The sequence below is a fragment of the Tyto alba genome, unplaced genomic scaffold, assembly GCF_018691265.1.
Source record: "Tyto alba isolate M040663 unplaced genomic scaffold, T.alba_DEE_v4.0 Super-Scaffold_41, whole genome shotgun sequence".
NCBI classification, from domain to species: domain Eukaryota; kingdom Metazoa; phylum Chordata; class Aves; order Strigiformes; family Tytonidae; genus Tyto; species Tyto alba.
This window is the reverse complement of record NW_024881317.1, coordinates 12,172,430-12,191,995: the sequence shown is the minus strand read 5'-3', so window position 1 is coordinate 12,191,995 and position 19,566 is coordinate 12,172,430. Positions and strand designations below refer to the sequence as shown.

The 19,566-nt window shown below is 40.4% G+C and overlaps 2 protein-coding genes across 3 annotated transcripts in view; both read right to left on the bottom strand.

Moving 5' to 3' along the window:
* The window catches only part of CEP152 (centrosomal protein 152), a 28,044-nt gene extending 19,661 nt beyond the window's left edge, over window positions 1-8,383 (bottom strand). The window contains exons 1-9 of the mRNA XM_042804296.1: window positions 8,322-8,383; window positions 6,974-7,096; window positions 4,220-4,320; window positions 3,902-3,968; window positions 3,328-3,672; window positions 2,701-2,866; window positions 1,815-1,955; window positions 760-899; window positions 270-470 (exon numbers count right to left, since the gene is read on the bottom strand). Coding sequence (XP_042660230.1) covers window positions 270-470; window positions 760-899; window positions 1,815-1,955; window positions 2,701-2,866; window positions 3,328-3,672; window positions 3,902-3,968; window positions 4,220-4,320; window positions 6,974-7,060 — 1,248 coding nt within the window. The 5' untranslated portion in view covers window positions 7,061-7,096; window positions 8,322-8,383. The remainder of the gene's footprint in view (window positions 1-269; window positions 471-759; window positions 900-1,814; window positions 1,956-2,700; window positions 2,867-3,327; window positions 3,673-3,901; window positions 3,969-4,219; window positions 4,321-6,973; window positions 7,097-8,321) is intronic.
* Window positions 8,384-10,993: 2,610 nt separating this feature from the next.
* SHC4 (SHC adaptor protein 4) overlaps window positions 10,994-19,566 on the bottom strand; it is a 33,124-nt gene continuing 24,551 nt past the window's right edge. The window contains exons 8-12 of one of the 2 annotated variants that reach the window (XM_009962949.3): window positions 17,700-17,877; window positions 16,255-16,315; window positions 14,678-14,857; window positions 12,971-13,224; window positions 10,994-12,229 (exon numbers count right to left, since the gene is read on the bottom strand). In XM_009962949.3, the coding sequence (XP_009961251.3) occupies window positions 12,074-12,229; window positions 12,971-13,224; window positions 14,678-14,857; window positions 16,255-16,315; window positions 17,700-17,877 (829 nt within the window). In that variant the 3' untranslated portion in view covers window positions 10,994-12,073. The remainder of the gene's footprint in view (window positions 12,230-12,970; window positions 13,225-14,677; window positions 14,858-16,254; window positions 16,316-17,699; window positions 17,878-19,566) is intronic. The other variant, XM_032983048.2, reaches the window with a different exon arrangement.

Genomic DNA, 19,566 nt, shown 5'->3' with positions numbered 1-19,566 from the left:
GAAGAGAAACTACAACAATGAATTCTTGCCTCCTTGTATTTGCTATGTAAAAACTCACAGTTTGAGCTCACAACTGCCTGGAGATTTTTATAAAGACATACCACATAGGCTTCGTAATATCGAGACTTATGTAGAATTTCTTTTCTATTTACTTAGCAGCTTCCAGAAGGAGTTATTAGAATTATAGTTCAAGAAGTGCAGTTTAAGAAACACGGGGAGCTCTACAGGCTCGCCAGCACAGTATTCAGCATCCTAAAATAACTTTTCACCTGCTCTCGGAGCGCAGATTTTGTAGTATCAAGTTTCTCCTCTAATGATAATATTTGGTTTTCGTACTTCTGCTTCAGTGCTGAAATAATGGCCTCATGTTGTTCTCTGGCTCGCTGAAGGGCATCTGATCTCTGAAGTTCTAGTAGCTGCTTCTGCATGCTTTCCATGGCTACCTCTGCCACTTTAGATTGCTTCAATATCTGTAGGCACAGTATTACAGTAGCTTCCAGTTAGATATATTTTACTTTTTCTCCAATATTCTATGTCAGTCCAGAGTTTTTGTGCAAGAGTTGCTAAAAGTCCTCAGATAATGCCTGGATTTTAATACAAACTATCTTCCATCAGTGCATCTTATTCACTGATCATATACTCTGCTACTGCAATGATCATGAACAGTGTTTCAAGGTATTATCAGTTATGTTTAATGCAAACGCACCACAAATATAACTGTAGAGATTGTCCATAATTAACAGTTTTAAAATATAGTACCTGCTCTTCATTGGTAGTAAGAGTCTGAATTTGAGTTTCAAGGGCCTTTATTTGACCTTCAAGATGTACTTCCCGTTCCTTTCCATTCTGATAGAGTTTTTGAGACTCATGAAGACTAACAGCCAAACCATCCTTTTCATCTTAAGAGAGAGACATAATAATTGTGAGAGAAACATGGCCAGCCACCCAACAACTTCATGGAACATGACTGTTCAGTATCCCTGCTCTGCAGAACCATTTCCTATGAGCCCTCTCTCTCATACTGTGGGCAACAAACAGAAGACAGAACAAAAACATTCAGTCAGTCTCCATCCAGTAACCTTTCTCCCTCTGGTAGCTGGAAGCACTCTGATATACTGTACCTTCAGAACCCTAACAGAAACAAGCCCCATCCTGTCAGCACAAGGCACTAGCATCATCCCTTACACCATTTAAAGGGAGAAACAAAATAATTCCTCTGGAGGAATAGTCAAGATACAGAAAAGTGATTGACAGCTGAAGTTTTCCCTATACTCTCCTCCTTTTGCACTCTAAAAGTTATATTCCTAATTCTCTAAACTCACAACTCTTTCTATCCTTTCCTATAAGGAGACCAAGACAACCACCTGTCTCTACTACAGCTTTGATTATTTTGGAAGAGCTGCTCTCTACATACAATTCAGGAAATGGCCCGTTAAACCTTTTTTTTGGTGCTGTTTGGTTTAATAGATATGTACTTCTATTGGGGTTTGGGTGTTTATTTTTTTGTACTTTTAACACACCACTTTGGCAAACTTCTCACTTTTCTGTATGTTTTTTTAATGCCTGGCACGTGGGGGCTCTGGAATACAATGGTGGTCTTGAGAATTCAATAAAAGACACAGTCAGGCACCAATCCAGAGAATTTTTTTTTTTTTTTGAACAATGTTGCAAGGAGAGGGTTAGGTCCACATAATCCCAAATCAAGTTTCTAAATATGATCAATACCTGCAGAGACACTACCTAAATCAAAGTTTCGGAATAGAAAAGTTGTTAGATACGAATAAAAATCTAAGAATTAGTACAAAACATTTTACCTTTGACCATTGAAAGCTGATGATTCAAATACCTAATCTGCTGTGCACTCTTTTCTAGCTTTTCATTAAGTTCTTCCAGTTGTCTTTCTCTTGCTTTATTTAGAACTTGAAGTTGAAGTATCTGCATATTTTCTGAAGAATCTGCCAAATTTCCAACAGCATACAGACAATTCAGCACAATCAACTACCCAAGAAAATCCCCACTGTAATTCCTGCCCTAAAATACTTCTTTCATACAGTATTAAATTTACTGTTGGTTCACAAAATTGAATCATTTTTTAATCCATGTTTGATTCATATCACCTGAATTGCTCTGGCAGCAATGGCTGAGGAATCGTGGGAGCTACCAATACAATTCAAGCCTAAGAGCAAGCCCAGATGAAGGTTTATGTGCTGTGAATTCACACAGTCTTATGGCAACTATACATTTTCAAGATAACAGAACTACTTTGCTTGTTAGGCATTTGAAGTGCACCCAACAGAAAAGCCCAGTGTGGCAAAGTATGTTTCCCAAGGTATACCAAGACATTATTTTCCTATATTATAAACCAGACAAAGCACCAGCAAGACTTGAGATCAAGCCATCAGAAATAATTCCATTCACAGCCTCGCCAGTCAGAACTACATTTTTAATTGCCTGAAACTCAAATACCCTGATAAAAAAGAACCAATTTATAGATAAAGTGGGGAAAAAAACAACCAAAAACCAAAACAAAATTAGAGCTATCCCAATGTAAGCTTAGAGCAAAATAAAAGATCATATACATCAACATACTTTTAGATGTCCTCTTACCAAAAATCTACTGAAATCAACAGGTTTTCTCTTGTTGATTTCCAGTGGACTCTTCACACAAGTTTATTTTGAGTCTGAACAGCAGATACTTACTTTCATCATTGGCCAAGAATTCATGTTGCAAATCTTCAAACACTTCATTTCTTCTGGTTCCTTCTTGGATTACTGGAAGTTTTTTATGAATGCCATTTTGATATGGTTTATAAGTGACTTTATAAGATTCTGGTGACTGGCCACTGACATCTGATGCAACGAATTGCTGTTGTGACAATATATACATAAGGGGAAATCAATTATAACTATATTCTTGCTCAATCAAAACATTTTTCATTTTACAGGTTGACATTAAAAAGAGCTCTCGCAGGTCTTCAGTTTCAGGCTCCAAACACACCATTTAAGTGTGATAGAAATTTTCATTAAAGCTTTCACTTTAGGAGAGTGGTGAAGTGTCAGCTTCACTAGAATAAACACACACTTAAGTGAATCATGTTCATTCTACCTCATGGAATTCTACCTAGCCACCAAGAGCAAAAAAACCCCATGTACATACAAAAATCCAATAATTTAACCCTTCATTGTTTTAAATGGACTACAGAAGCCTCCCATCACTGTTTAAATTGTTAAGAGACTGAAAGCATTTACAAACATTACTACCAATAGTTAAGGATCTGTGAAAATTTTCCAAGAGAGACAGAAAAAAAGCAGCAGCTTCTGAAATACCTTAAGATGTTCCTTTGGAGCATCTGGATAATTCATTATTTTACTTTGCTGATTGTTAAATTCTGGTTTATGGCCATTTGTATATGGCCTGAAGTTTTCAGGAAGATGATATACGTTGTTCTGTTGGTAGCAACTCGGAGCATTAAACCCATCTCTACCAAGATACACATCATCAGGATCCTCTTGACCATTTTGGCCACAGTAATCTTCTTTAATGTCATATAAATGTTTCTTCTCTTCATTGTTATGTAGGTCATTCCAATTCTTTCCATGTTTTTCAGCATGATCATTTTGCTGGTCATGCAAGAATTGTTCAGGGTACAGGTTTTGTCCTTGTTCATAACCCTATGAACGGATAAAGAGGTTTGGAATTGCTCTCTCAAAACTCAGATTTCCCCTCACCCCCTTCCCTCCATTTCTGGGATTACCAGCCCTCAAGTTAGAAATACCTCAAATGAATAGCAAAACATGTCACTTACAAGAAAAGTATTTCTCTAATATTTTAAATAGTATTTAGCATGTTATTATGAACAAGCAGTTCCTCCTAATTACATCACTGCTCATACAAGCTTACATTTTGAGGATCAGTTATCAATGGATGATCGTTCCACCTTCCATCATGCTTCCCAGGCTCATGTGATCTAGAGAAAGACAAGCAGCTCAACTATGTACTTATAGCATCAGGAAAAAAAAGCAAAACAAAACAAACCATCCCTTCGTTAAATTAAGTGGCATCTAGTTTGTTTCTCATGGAACACAAGCCATACTGCAAACTGCACTACAGGTCCCCTTTTACTTGGATTTCTTTTATACACGTCTTCAGCTCAGATTTTGCTCTATTCTCAAAAGCACAATATAAAAAAAAAAAAAAAAACGGTGCAAAACTCCTTACTGCTCCTCAGTCTCATGAATGCTACAGTCCGAATAGGTGGAGAGCTGGTCTCCACTGTCCTCCAGCATATCATGGGGAAGGTCTGTCAATAGCTGTTGTAACTGAAACAGAAGAAACAACATTCATTATATGCTTTTCAAAAGAATGCATACAAGTTCAGTCCAAAGAGACAGAGACAGTTGAAATAGGTCACTTGCACAAAATCCTTTTTTCCTTCTGCCAAGGAAAAGTTCACAACACTGGAATTCAGAGAGACTTATCTCACATGATGCTTAATAGACTAGCGTACCAACCAAATTATTTTTCTGGCAAACTCTTGTTAAGAAAAGAGCTGCACCAAAGAGAGGTAAGGGAAATGCCATCAGATATGTGTCCCAGGATAGACTACTTTTGAAGAATGATCTACAAAATAATCATTACAAGGTTTCTCCTTCCTAAATCCCAGGCAAGAGAGTTACTGGAGGTTCAAAACAGGCTCTTTCTGAGGAGTCTGGGTTGAAATCCAGATAACTTCTTGCATCTAGTAACACTGACTGGCAAGTTCTTATCACTGCAATGATTAGTGGTCTGCTCATGTTTTCTGATGAAGTCACCAAGCAACTGGACACAAAGAAAAAAATACCACCACTTCTAATTCAGGAAATAGATAGTTGTGCCACAGGAAAAAAAAAAAAAAAAAAAACACAAAAAAACAACACAACCAAAACACACCTGAACTTACTTGTTGTAATGATTCCCACATAGAGCATATCTCTTCCAATTTTCAGAGAGGCTTTGATATGGGGCCACATATTGGGCTTCTTGTAGATCTGAGCTATGCACGCTCTTACTAGGTGACTTGCAAACTACATGATATATTCAGAGTTATTACATGCAGTTTCTGAACCCTAATCCCGTTTTTCTCCAAATTCAAAGCCCGTGCTAGTAACAGCAGAAACATTAGCGGCCCCATGCCAAATACCTTACAAGCTTTTCTTTGTTAAAAAACAAAACACAAAAACTATCATCTAAAAAACGTTTATCTTAAATATATGTTTTCTCAGGTGCTATTTTAGATGCTAAGACCAAAGGATAGGTGAGAAGTTAAGGACAACTTTTCTAAACATCTACAGGACAAAAGAGCACTAAAAGTTTGTTCCTAGAAATTCACTAGTGGCATGAAGAAGTTCCCTATCATTAGAAGATTCTCTAGATTTATTATCTCTCAGCTCCATGGAAGCAGGAAAGGAAAAGCAGCATCATTCACTAAAGATCTCATTTCCTTTGCCCTACTTGCAACCAAGGACATTCTCAAGCACCATCAATTTCACTGGTCTTACACTGCTTTGGAAACCTGAAGACAAGAGAAAGCAGCACATACACAGTTCACAAAGCATCATCATGAGAGTTCATATTTAAACTGAGCTCAGCCTACCAGGTTAGCTAGTACAGAACCCAGATGTGGGTAAGGGTTACCCAGTTCTTAAAATAGTGTCAAAGTAGTCTCCTACCACATAGATATCTCCAATATTCAAGAAAAAAAGCCACCTGATTTGCAGTGGCAGAAAACTTAAAGCAATGTAGAAAGTCTCGTATTACGTCTTGACCAAGGAACACAGTAGAGCCTGAGTTTTAGTCTCCTTTTAGCAGGCTAAGAGTCACATCCCACTGAAATATCTACATGTACAGTTTTGTGAATCCCACCTTGCCCCAGTTCAAATGGGCATGACATACAAGGATTATCACTAACTTATTATAAACAGACTGCTTTGTGCCCATTGCTTCGTCCTGTCACTGGGCACCACTAAAAAGAGCCTGTTTCCCCTGTTGCTATATGCTCCATTCAGGTGTTTATATACATTGATGAGACTTCCCCTGAATCTTCTCTTCTCCAGGATAAACAGTCCCAGCTCTCCCAGACTCTCCTTATAGAAAAGGTGTTCCCCTCAACACTCTGAATTTATCATCCTATTTATGTACTCTGTCACTCACCCACTGTAATATTCCTACATTTCACTACTTGTTCTCCTGCACAAGCACAACATTCTTTAACTGGGTAGAAAGTTTTGGAACAGACAACAGATTCCCTACAGTGTTTGCAATAGCATCTTTTCAAGTTGTACAGCTATTGTTTTACTACACATTTTTGCAAACTTTTGTCTCTACATCACCTACACTCTAGACTGACCCCTGAAGTATACATGGGCGATGTTATCTGACATGAACACAATTTACCACCCTACAAAAATAACATACTGCACATTCATGTTAAACACAAATTTTGCCAATTCTCTTTATGAAACAAAAAGACCAGAAACATCCTTAGTATTTCAACTCCAAAGAAATCCCAAAACATTTGAATATATTTTTCTTGAGATTAAAGTATGTAACTTATAAGCAGAACTTCAAAAATTCTTCATTCTTTTCTACGCTAACCAAATTTTCAAGTGAAAGACAGCTGTTCCTTTCTAAGTATTTGTAAGAAGTGAAAAAGCTGCCAAGAAATACAAAATGTAAGCAACACCAGCCTTTTGCATTTAATTCCTGCATAGGCAAGGAGTAACAGTCCTCCAGCCACTACATACAACATTGCAAGGCTCTTAAAATGCAGCATCTCATTACCTCTACTTTTTATGTCACTCCTGCAAAGAACAGTCTACACTCTGTTTTGCTCTTGAAGACATCATAAAACTTTCTTTTATGAAAAGCCACTTAAAAGAAGGGAATGGCAAAAAGCTAGATACACGAGCCTTTAGACTAAATTTGTTTTTTCACCTCTTGTTCTCTTGCATAATCTTCTTGGTCATAGTCTTCATCTTCATGTTGAGTTTGTAGGACTCCACTACCAAAGTCAAGGGACATTGTTTTCTAATATTGTTTTTAAGTATCCAGCAAAACCTATCACAAGACAGGAAAACATCACACATGAGTACAATTGTGGGGGGAACCAAAAAGTACCATCCTCACTTCCTGTATTAAGTAGCCAAACACACAGAAGTATCTTTTTTGAAACAAACATTGTACATTACCCATATCATTTACTTGAGCTTTTGTTTCTCAATATATACAATGCTATCCATTTCTAAGAAATTACCATTTAAAACAGATTATTTGGGCTTCTCATATGCTGACTTTATTAAATTATTGAAGTTCACTCACAACCGGACATTATTTTGTTTAAGTTCTAACAGTGTATGCTAGACATTTGCTGTGATATATGTTGATAGCTATGTCTTTTAAATCTTGTTTCATTTATTTCTAGAAAATAACTATATTTTGTACTAAATACTGAAAGTATGCTGCTGCTTGAGCATTTGGATAATAGCTCAAATAGGAAAACTAGGAAAAGTATCATGTCAGTTCCAGATTTAACTGCTTAATGAAGAGACTCAGCCTCCCAAGGACTTGTCTACACTGAGATGCAAGTTTAGAATAAGCTACAGTGAATAAGTGCTGCCCCACTTTTGCTTGTAAGGTAAGTTACTCCTTGATAAAGAGATACTCCTGACAAGCAGTTATGAACTAGAAATGACTGATGAAGATTTTACAGAATAGCACGGGCATACAGGTGTAACACACGCTGAAGCCTTCACTCAGTACAAAGTAAGCTTTATAAGAGCATTACTCCCAAGTTAACAGATGTCACTTCATTTTGTTTAAGGGCCTGCTTGCCCACTGATATTCAAGAAAACTCTCCAATACAGTTAGCAAGAGTCCCAACAACGCAAGTACCCCGTCTCTGGCCGCCCCCTAACATACCAGCTTCCACAGGACGACCGCCTGCAACACGGCCCGCCGAATGATGCCGAAGCAGCTCAGCCACCTCCCCCCCACACCCGCATCGGCTGTAAGCGACCACCCGCCCTCCCCTCCGCCCTCAGAGCCCTTCCCAACGCCACGGGCTGAGGCGCGATCGGGCACGGAGAGCCGAGGCGGGACGACGACACCGAGGAGGGCACGCAAGGTGAGCGCGTCAGCCGCCGCCTCAGCCCCCTCACGGCGGCGGCGCGGGGCTGGCGGGGACTATTAACTGCAACTCACAGCAACCCCCGCTGTGGCCTCCTCGGCCGGCTTTACCCCAGCCCCCGCGGGGCGGAGCGCGCTCCCGAGCGCCGAGACTCACCCGAGCCGCCGACTGCCACGGCCACCCGCCTGCCCCGAGCACAACAAAGGCACGCCCGCCGCTCTTCCGCATAACAACCGAACCTGCGCCCGCCGCCTCTCTGACTGACAGCCGCCGGCGCCAACCGGCGGCCGCAGGACCCTGTCGCCTCGTCGGGCAGAAAGACAGGAGGGCGGGGACACGCTCGCCCCTCCTCAGTCGTGTTCGGCTGCACTGCAAGCCCGCCTGCGCCGGCTGTTTGAAAGCGGGCGCGCATGGCCGCGGGAACATGCCAGGCCAGCTGATTGGCTACCCTGCCCATCAGTGGCGGTGGCCGTTCCGTGGCGGGGCGGGGTTTTCCCCGTGACGTTAGAAGTGTGAGCGCCGGGAGGCGTTGGGCGCCATCTCGCAGCGAGACGTGGCAGTTGCCTGGCAACGCGCGGTAGCGTTGTCGGGAGAGGTGCCCCTCGTGAGGTCGCAGCGCGGCAGGATGACGTCCCGTGACGAGGGGAGGGGCGGTCGTGACGATAGCGTTGTGATGAAAGCTGGCAGGGGGGCACGAGCACTTCGCCGCCTGGCCGGGGGCGGGTCGGGGGGGTGACTGACCCTGAGGGAGCCGCCGGCAGCCTGTGCCCGGGCCCCTCCGGACAGGGCGGTGATGGCGCACAGTGCCCGAGGCCCCGGGGTGAGCTGCAGGCGAGGAAACGCTGCAGGGGGACCCGGCCTTTGCCCGGTGAAGCCCCACGGGAACAGCCAGATCGCACACAGGCGGCCTTCCCCAGGGCGCCCCGTGCTTAGGGAGCTGCAGTGCTTCCAGAACTTAGTTTAATCTGTTTAAAAAAGTTTCTTAGAGTGAAAAAGCTTCTTCCACAGAATTGCCTGTAGGAACCATTAAAAGAAAGAAAAAAATACCAGGTTTTTTTGAACAATGACTGTTTGTTCAGAGATGAGGAAGATATGTAACAGCTCCATCTGGTGACACTTACCCTCAGCAGTAATGATGCTGCCTGCCTGCCCTAGCAGCAGAAAATGGAGGCTGGGATAGGGGAGAGGGGTTTCTAGTAACCATTAGAACAGAGATTAAGGAATTGTCCTCACCATTTTCACAGGCATGAAACGATTAAAAAACAGAAAAAAAAAATCTAAATGTACCTGACAATTCATACTCACTTCCTCCAGATCTGTATTTTGGAAAACTTTCAAAAATTCAGGTAACTTTTTAGTGTAGTTACTTACTCTGAGACTTCCCACAGAAGCTGATAGTGTACTTTACATGAGATGGCTGGTCCACAAAGGCTAAAAGCAGCATTAATAACTAGGTGAAGGCACATAAATGTTAGAAACAAAAAACTGAGTTCCCAGTTCTAGCTCCAGAAGAATAAATGTAATTTAGTCTAGGCAAATGTCTGTAATGCATGGATGTGTTGTGTTTGAATTGTATTGGTAATTACTTGGATTCTTTGCTTTCTCTCGGATCGAGAGATTTTGAGATACTTGTTTACTGCACTAGCACCCAATTATCTCCCTTCCCTTTTTCCTTCACAGTTTTGCTTCCGTCATGTACAAAAGATGCAGGAGCAACAAAACAAAGAATCTAGTCTTACTTCTTTTTAAATTAGTGATATTCAAAGAAGGAGACTTAGACTGCATCATACTGTGATCCAAACATCGCACACTGGCTCTGGATGTTTTTATGCACCGGTAAAGTGAAAATTGGTGAAGTGAAAAGAAGTCCCTAAGTCAGCATCTTGACTGGCAAAGTCATACAACTTTGCTTTCATAATATCACAATTCCAAACACTTATTCTAGTCCTGAGCAACTTCGTTTTGTACTAAAAATATAGATGGAGTTCTGCACATTTTCCTTCTATTCTCATAAAACCCAGCTTTGATGCAAAAATCAAAACTGCCCTATGCAGGTCGTTCTCTCCCCTTGACATGCCACAGAAGTAGCTATTTTTGCTTCATTGTTTGCTCAATAAAGTCATGTCAAGCACATTATGAAGTTTGATAAGACACGATAATAGAAAGGATACTATGCAGGGATTGAATATTCCAGTTACAGGTTCTTGCTTGAGCTTATAGTGTTGAAGTCTTGAGGTATCAATAATGCCAGACTATTAACAAGGAAATCAACTACTAATGTTTTAAAGCTTCTCACTGCTTCAGTTTATGTAATTGAGTATTTTAATAATGTTATTATCAAGGAATTAAATATATTTTATTAGTATTAGCTGAGGCTAAGAATAAAGATGGGGTTTAGTCAACTCTAAGTGTGGCTCTTTGCATCATATTTTCCTCTCCAACGAAGCTTATGTCTTCAATAATTTTATGTGTATATGACCGCTCTTGTTTTTGAGAGGAAAAAGCTCTTACTATAGTGTCCCATTTTACATGAACACAAGCAAAAGAACAGAATGTCTTTTTTTTTATAGTCAAGTCTTCCAGCAATTTCTGAACTCCACAACAATTGTCTGCCTTATGGAACTGAGCCGGTGGGCTGGGAGACAGAGAGAATGTCCCTGCTCATGCCAGAAGACATTGCTTATCTTAAAGGGACAATTTGCTCAGGCCATCACCCAGGCTACCAGTTCATTCCCCAAATGCCCCGTGCCTTGCTTCAGTTACTTTTATTAAATCATTGTTTCTTCAACAGGAAGCCCCAGAAATCATTGTTCACTCTGAATGCAGGATTGTTCATATTTAGGGTATTTATTGTGGCAAAACAATTCATAGGTTTCCTTTAAAATACTTTTTTCCATGTTTAGGAACAAATGGACTCTACATGAAGAAAGGGAAAACAGTATCTTGTTTTGGAAAGAACACTGAATAAGGGCACATGCAAAGTTCAAACAGTCTTTTAAATAGTCTTCTCTCAAAATGTATCGTTAGTTTTGTTCAGCTTCTCTAGTTTGTAAACAACTATGTAGTCAATGAAAATATATTTAGCCTACCTTTAAAAAGAGATGTCTCCAGTATTAATTGGTAGTAGTAGTAAAATCATATGCAAGACAAAAATATTAGGATCTAGCATGCTTGTCCTTTAACAAGTTCTATTCCAAAATTATATTACATATATTAATTTCAACTTTGTAAGTGTTGCATAATCTCAAATCTTTGAGCAGTCAGACAGTGATAAAAAATGACCGAGAAACCGGACAACCTTTCTGTGTTGTGAATGCTATTCATTCCAAACATTACTTGCTAGTAAAGTGCTGTTACAAGCAAAATGAAATTGTTAGTGTCTATCGAAAGCAGATGACATTTTAGTAATATTGAAATTGTATTTGTTTTGGCAAATAGTTAAAAGCTTAGACACGTTTGTTTAACCACCCAAAACTAATTCAGTATAAATAATACTGGTTTCCAATAATTCTAGGCTAAAAGGCACATACTAATGTTCCAGCAGTTCGTTCAAGTGAGCTTTTGCATGTAGAGGTTTAATTGTGCTTTTAGTTACTGATTCAGTATGACCTTGAAAGTGACATTTGTGCATGTCTAAAATACCTTCTCACAAATGAATCTCACACTCTGAAGGTGTAATTTTGTTAAGATTACGATTATATATATCTATATAACTATGCTTGTTGATCTCTATAGATCTACATAGATATACACATATACATATATTCATACATACACACACAAAAGGGTATCTTCTGGAACAGCAGCAGAAAGTGCAGTCTATACTTCTTTGAATTGTCTTCATAATAGAAAATTCTCGGTACAGTTTTCAGATATGAATTGTCTTGGGATTTGTGAGATCCAAGGGATTATTTGTGATACTGCAGGTGTCCCACATTACCCTCTTTCCTCACAGGCTGCTTCAAGGTGACTTCACTTCCAGAAGAGATGATCGGCAACTTATTTTCCATGTGATACTGAATAAGATGACCCACACTATCAAATATATGGTCTTTGGTTCTCACCTAAGGAAAGAAGCAAAAGAATACATTTATGGTTAGGTTGTGCTTATAACTGATTGGACACAAGCCAAATATAGTACAGTCAAAAGGCATTTAATCCACTGAACTCACGGGATCAAGATTAATAGGCTGTAGACATCAATTCAGACCTATCCTTTGACCCACCATTAGCTGACATGAAAAACAGGGGATCAAATTTAAGAGACTGTATGTAGAACTGGGCTGATTCTGTTAAGGGGAATGAAGCAACTTATCTTTTTCTCCACAGAAGAAAGGTATTTTTCCCTAAATCTCACTGAGGATTACTTTCCTTATTTACTCTCTCCTCTGAGAGATGTCACTCAAGGGTGCTCTTCTATCCCTGAGCAGAATCAAGTAGAACTGAACTACAACTGACAACCAACCAGCTCTACCTTTTCTGTATCCGGAAGTGTGTTACTAATCAAATTCATTATTTAATGTTAGGGTTATTTTTATAGCAATATGACTCAAAGGATGTATTAAGTCTACACTAATTATTAGCACCTGGAGTAACAACAATATTTAAGTACCTCACTTCTATTTCCATGGTACTTTGGTGTTTGATTTGTTCTTGATTTGAACTTTCAAACCTACTGAAGTCACTGCCTAAATTTAAATTAACCTGGATGGAATCAGATCAGTTCCACTTCCTAGAATGCACCCATGCATTTTGACTGAAATATCTGAGAAGCCCTGAAATTTCAGTATACGAAATGTTCATACCTTGCCCTCAGGATCCACCAAGAGCAGATGCTTTGCTTGCCCTCCCTGAAGCCCACTGAGGACATACTGACCAGGTGACGTTGTGCTCTCTCGCACCAGAAAATCCCCATCGTTGACTAAGAGGCTCTCTGCTGCTTTCCTGTTTAATTTGCCATGGTAACAATCTTCATTCTTTAGCTGTTGCTTTATTTGTGGCAGAACACAGAAACCAGCTGTGTTGCTTGTGGCACTCTGCTGAGCAGCTTCCGGTAACTCTAAAATTAAATGAAAGGGAATGTATTGGACACTCCACCTAGAACTTCATCCTAAAAGGATGTGAGACAATATTTTTTATAGCTTTTAAAAAATTCAAGTTGTTCAGTCGTGAAGCTGTGATCAAACCAACTTTACAGACTGTAATAATAAGCACATATGAATGCTCACAACCCTCCAGTGCATTAGGTAAAATTACCACACCATCTCCTCCCATACCTTAGATGGGAAAGCCTTGGGTTGCTAGGCAACAGGGATTGGAAACAGGAATTTTTCTGATTCTCTACTGGTTTTGGTTTGTATTTCTTTGGTTGTATTAAAAAGTCAAATATTCCCTGTAAAACCAAGATTTTTGTTGTTTTCTAGCCACTTTTTAAAAAAGATCTTGTTTTTCTTTCTTCCTTAGCAAGCTCTGAAGAGATTGCCATGGATCATTGGGAGAGTCATGTTGAGTGGCTCCAGCTATGTGCAGGAATGTAAGACAACATGGCCAACGTAGCCAGAAGGGAAGGATTACAGCATGATGCATCTGCTGTGAAAAAACGAACAATTACTGAATGTACTAACAAAACTGGGTGGTTTGGGATATAGCCAGTCAGACTGCAAATGATTCACAGGCAGGATTTCTCTAAGGAAAATAAGAGGATACCACTTCTTCAATGGAATTGTGCAACCTAAGGCTCCTCAGGATATAGCCAGTTCTTTTTAGAGCATAATACAGCCCTGGGTTGGAAATGTCTCAATGGTCACAGATTTCCTTTACTGTAGTTCTGTCCAGTCCTTTGCCCACTTTCTTGTGTAGAGCCAACTCTGACAGAGAAAATGCTCAGTGAGGAACTGTAAAAGGCAAAGCTAATAAATAAAGTATTTTCAATAATGAGGACAATCAGTAGCAACTATATAGTCATTTAGTGGGTAGCCACCACTTTGAGTCTGTAGATCAAGACTTAATTTGACATACATTTAATGGACACTACTGATCAAACTGTTTGATTTAGAAATTATTGGATGAGATTCAATGGTCACTTATGCAAGAATCAAGAAAAGATGGTTAGAACGATATGACCTTGCGTGCTACTGCCTGTGAAGCAAAGGCATCTGAGGCCACTTCCACGTTAGAGTGGTTAAGATCTTGAGCATATAGGAGAACCCTCTTCCTTGAGGTATGCTGCAGTCCCAAGCTTTTGCTTGTTATTACCTGTGGAACACTATTTATTGTCATGAATAAGCTACAGAAGATGAAATGTTACTCTGCTTGCTTACTGCCACTGATTTTACTCTCTAATCCCCTTTGCCTTGAACTTAACAAGCAAAAAAAACAGCCAGGATGGATTTCTTCCCCCTGTCTTTTCTATATTTCTTCCGGGGAAACCAAAATCTTTCTCCATGCACACAGATGACAAGACCCCCTCTTTCCAAGTCTTAGAAAGATACGGTATTGCAAAGGGAACCTACTGGCCTGACGCAGTGGGCTCCTGTGGATCTGTGTTGTTGCTGTACCGCGGGCTGTGCAGACTGCAGACTCCAGGGTCTGTGTGTTGATGTAACACGGATCATCAAAAAGGTCTGTTTTGTAAGCAGGCTTCAGTAATGTTGCCTCTTTTTTCATCTTCTGTGATCTTTCACCACAATTACCTGCCATTCGTATATAGTATACACAAATTTTCTTCTTTTTTTCAAAAACACCCCTCAAGTTAAAATAACAGCAAAAGCTGAAATAGGAACACTGTTGATCTTATATACCTCACTAAAGTCATTCAGAAGGAAAAGAAAAATTGGCAGATTAACTCATTTTTCCTTATGGCTAGAAGGCACAAAGTACACTATCCAAAATGAGTTAGAATGAAGTTTTCAAAAATGTTCTGCACTGATTCAGTTCCGCTTCAATCATTGTCAGCAGTAAACCCCCCACTGATTGAAAACAAATTAATACATATAACTCTACAGAGACACAAGCCATATACGTTGTTTGTTGCAAAACCCTTTCCTTCCCCTCTGCACCACAAAAAAAGCTTGTGGGAAGCTGAACAATTCTCTCTCTTGCTATTCTGGTAGAGCAGGGAAGATGGAGGAAGCTGGCGCTTTGTGGCTCTGCCTGGAGAGCCAAAGCCACATCTGTCAGGTTAGGATCCAAGCCTAGGAGCAGGCTCACAGAATATCCCCTGCAGGGTGTGAAAATAATAGCACTTCAGCTAGCCAAATAGCACACATATTTTTGCTCTTTAGCAAACGTTTTATTCATAGATCTATTCATTCATTCTTTTATTTGTTCACCCTCTCTTTGTAGAAACCATTTGATTCTCCTTTCCTTAAATAAGAAATAACCCAAGAAACAGAACTATCCTCTGCAGACAGTGTAATGGATCGCTTCAGAGTGGTGCAGGTGGGAGTTCAGAAAGGACCTCACTGTGCAGGGAAGGAGAGGAGTTGAGGAAACATGCTCAGGGTGTCAGCTGTGGAAAGGGAAGTTCAGAAAGGGATGGAGGCTGGTGATCTCCTGGGGCCCCAGAGAGAAGGTTTTGCTAAAGGCAAATTATCTCAGGCACAAAGCTGCCCAAGGCAGGGGAAGGGCACAGTCACACTGAGAAGCCAGTGACATTGGAACCAAGAGCACAGGCTCTGTTGGAACAACCACCTGATGCTGATAGTTTGGGTCTCCTCGAGCATTTGTAGGGGGAAGGGGTATCTTCAGAGACTGATATGCAACAAAGTATCTTCCTTTTTCAAAGGGTATGAAAGGGAATAAAACAACAAAGAGTATGAAAGAGAATAAAAAAAAAAAAAACACAAAGAGCTACTGTACAGTTTCATGACAAGAAAAATGAGTAAGTCTGCCAGCAGACATGAAGATAGATTAGCGGCCTTTAGAAAAGCTGTAAGGCTTTTTTGTCTGCCCTTCATCTAAGGAACTAGAAATGACCCACTAAGTAGAACACTTTTCACCAACGTATCGAAAACCAAGAGGCAGCTCTTCCAGGCAGTCTGCCTTGGTTAATTCTGCATATGCATGAGAAGGAAAAGAGGGTACGTACCCACAGTTTTGTTTTCTTCTGGACAATTTTCATATATATTGATGAATGTTGGGCTGCCTGTCTGTGGCAAAATTGTAAAAACAGTCATGTAAAATAGTCCCTTACAAACCTCAGGTAACTTCAAAACATCTATGCACCAGTTAATTGGGATACAGATAACTAAACATACCTTCTTCATAAAAAATTTCCTATCTCCTCAAATAGTATTTCATGCTGATATTCGCCTTTCTACAGGGCATTGTGTCTGGACATACTCCAACCTCACAGACACTGTTAATTGCCCAGTTAGGTATCTAAGGTTTAATATATACAGTGTAACTCCTAGGTAATAACGTTTTTTCTTATAAAGGTTCCTTGCAATAAAAGCAAGGAGAAATCAGTACAGGCATAGTAGTTTGAAAGTCAAATGGTCACCAAGTTGTCCTAGCAGCACTAGAAGGTCATCAGAACTGAAAGGAAAAACAAAAAGTAACACCCGGTGGAAAAAAGGCATTTGCATTTACATGCTGCAGGGTAACTCCTTGCAACAACGCTGGCAAGCTTCATAGGCAAACTCAGGATACAGTCAAACACCTTTTTAAAGAAGTGTTGGGCAAGCAGAGACCACCAGGCCCACAGACGAAATACAGAGTATGGTTGAGGTTAACAAAGCAAAAAATGGATGGAACTGTAGCATGGGAATGCACAGGAACCTGAGAGCAGCCACCACCAGACACAAATAACACTGGGGAGCAGCAACTTTTTACTTTTTAGACAGCACCAGCTGGATTCCAGCGGACCATCTGAGTGCACTCCCTCTGAGCAAAGAGGTGGTGCCTGCTTCCCTGAGCGGGGAAATGCCGGTGTTTCCAAGAACTCACACAGCAGGCTCTGAAGTCTGTGCAGCCAGTCTGAACTCGGCTGGTTTAACTCGCTGACTGGTTGTTTTTCATTGCCCTCTGTCCCAGAGAAGAGACACAGATATATACATCTTTTACTGCTGTGGCTGATTTAATAGAGCCTCTTGAAACACTCCAAAGGTAATTAATGTTGTATATACATTGCAATCAGTTAACGTTGTAGGTAGAGGTTGTAGAGCATAATGGACAGAATGAAATATTTATCAGATCACAGAATCAGGAGCCAGGAGGTCCCAGATTTTGCAGATGTTCTCTCAGACAATCAATTTAAATCTGTATCTATTTTCTTCTCGCAGCTAACGAGTGAACAAGGGAATATTACTTGGTCTCCTAAAAGTACTCTAAGGACAAACCAGTTAATATTCAGAAAGTGCTTTGGGATTCAATTATGTACTACACATCATTAAAACTAGCCTAAAAAACCCCTTCCCAGGATAATCAGGACCTGGTTCTGGTGTTAATGCCATGCTTTACACCACAGTAACACTTTATTATTCATTCCCATAATAGACAGCAAATAGTTATCCCAGAAGATGATGTACTTACCAAGCAATACTGCTTTCTGCACTGTATAAGGCAGTTAGCCCTTTGGTCTGTTTGCACTTTCATTCGCATGTCTAACACTCCACCGGTGGGAGGCTCTTTCCCTGGAATTTCGTTGTAATATTCATGATCCTCCCTTTCCTGTGAATTCCCAGCTGATCCATTAGCATTTGCTACCTCGCTGAAAAAATGTGGAAAAAGAAGCGACTGATGTAATCAACTGCCTTCTAGTGTAGACAAACGTCTCCAGTGTTTGTGCATCACACAATTCACAGATTAGCCATATGGAGGCTGTAAAGGGCTTTGGGCCTGAACTTTAGGAACTGTTTATTTTTTCAGTTACTTCTTCCTGAATCAAAAATGGAGTCATTACAATTTGGGGTGCAAGGAGATACAGTCATTTTCTTAGCACTGGGCAGCCCGGATCCCTTTTCTCTGACTTAAAAATAAGAGAGCGACCTACTGAAACTTTAAGAGAAGAGTGTCAATGCATCATTTGTTAAGGTGTCCAAAATGTAGACTATAAAACTAATTCCTTTGGCTTCTTGTATCTACTATATAAATCTAGAGACTGGGGGAGTGGAACAACAGACACTTACAAGAGAAGATTAAAACCTCAAGGCATTTAGTTAGACAAGCCTGCAACTGTTTTAGAAAATCAAATACTTATAAAAAAAAAAAAAAAGTCGTTTTCCCAAGTGTAATGTACCCTGATTTTAATAATCATACTCAATAGAACTGTTCTGTTTCAGCTTGAAGAAAACATTGAATGGCACAGAGGAGAGCACCCAATGTTTTTCTTGAGCTAAACCAGAGCAATGATAGTTTAAATGTACAGCTGATACACTGGAAAACAACTAGGTGCTTCCTGTACTGTCTCCGGTCCCAAAATAAAAAGTTCATCTCAAATCTTACTTCTCTGATTAACAAGAATATAATTGGATAAAAGGCCTCGAGCAGGAAAGAGATAAAGTTCAAGTAGTTGATTATGTGATATGCAGTGCAAGTATTTGATTATGTGATTCATAGTAGTTTGGAAGTGAGTGACTCATTCACACAGCAATATCCGACTTCTCTGTCTGAGGACTGTTCTCCGAGGCTGGCTGCGGGTTAGGCTTAAGGAGGGAATCTAATTAGCCTCTTCCATTTCTCCTGCTGGCATAACCTAGCAGAGTTTCATAGGAAAGGCTCTTCATCTGAATATTGTCCCCAGGGAAAAGAGACCAGTATTAGCAGTGGAATGGCAAGAACCACTATATACAATGAAATATAAACTGGAGCTGAGGCTGCTCTTATGTAATAAAACTGGTTCTGTTGTATTGCACCAGGCACCGTACCAGTGGCGCCGCCTGCACTGCAACTCCTGGTGCTCAGGACACAGTTAAGCGGCATTTCAGCTTTACCTACTCATAAGAGGTAGCAAGCAATCAAATTTGGTGTTACAGTAAAGAAAAGACTGGGAAAAAAATGGCATGCCTAACCTGTGAGGAGAGCCATAAATTAGAGCAAGAATTGTGTCCCCAGTGCAATGAAAAAAGGGCAACTGAAATGGGGAACTGGGGTCCAGATTATTAATCCAGGCCCTATATTTTGAGCAATGTGCAGAGGGCAGGGCTTCATACTTTAAAATGCCAAGCAGGGGCTGTGTTTATTTCAGTACATGAGGCTGATGTAATGCACACCAGGTAGAATCTGAGGCCGCTGCCAGGACATGAGCAGAATAGCAGAAAGGTGAATGACAATGGCTTTTTTCCCCACCACACACTTTCCACAGCTGTAGGAAGCTTAAAGTTGGCATGGGTCAGAACTGAGCTCAGTCTGTCTGTGAGTGCACACACACACACACAGTATTTATAGAACTGAACTTACT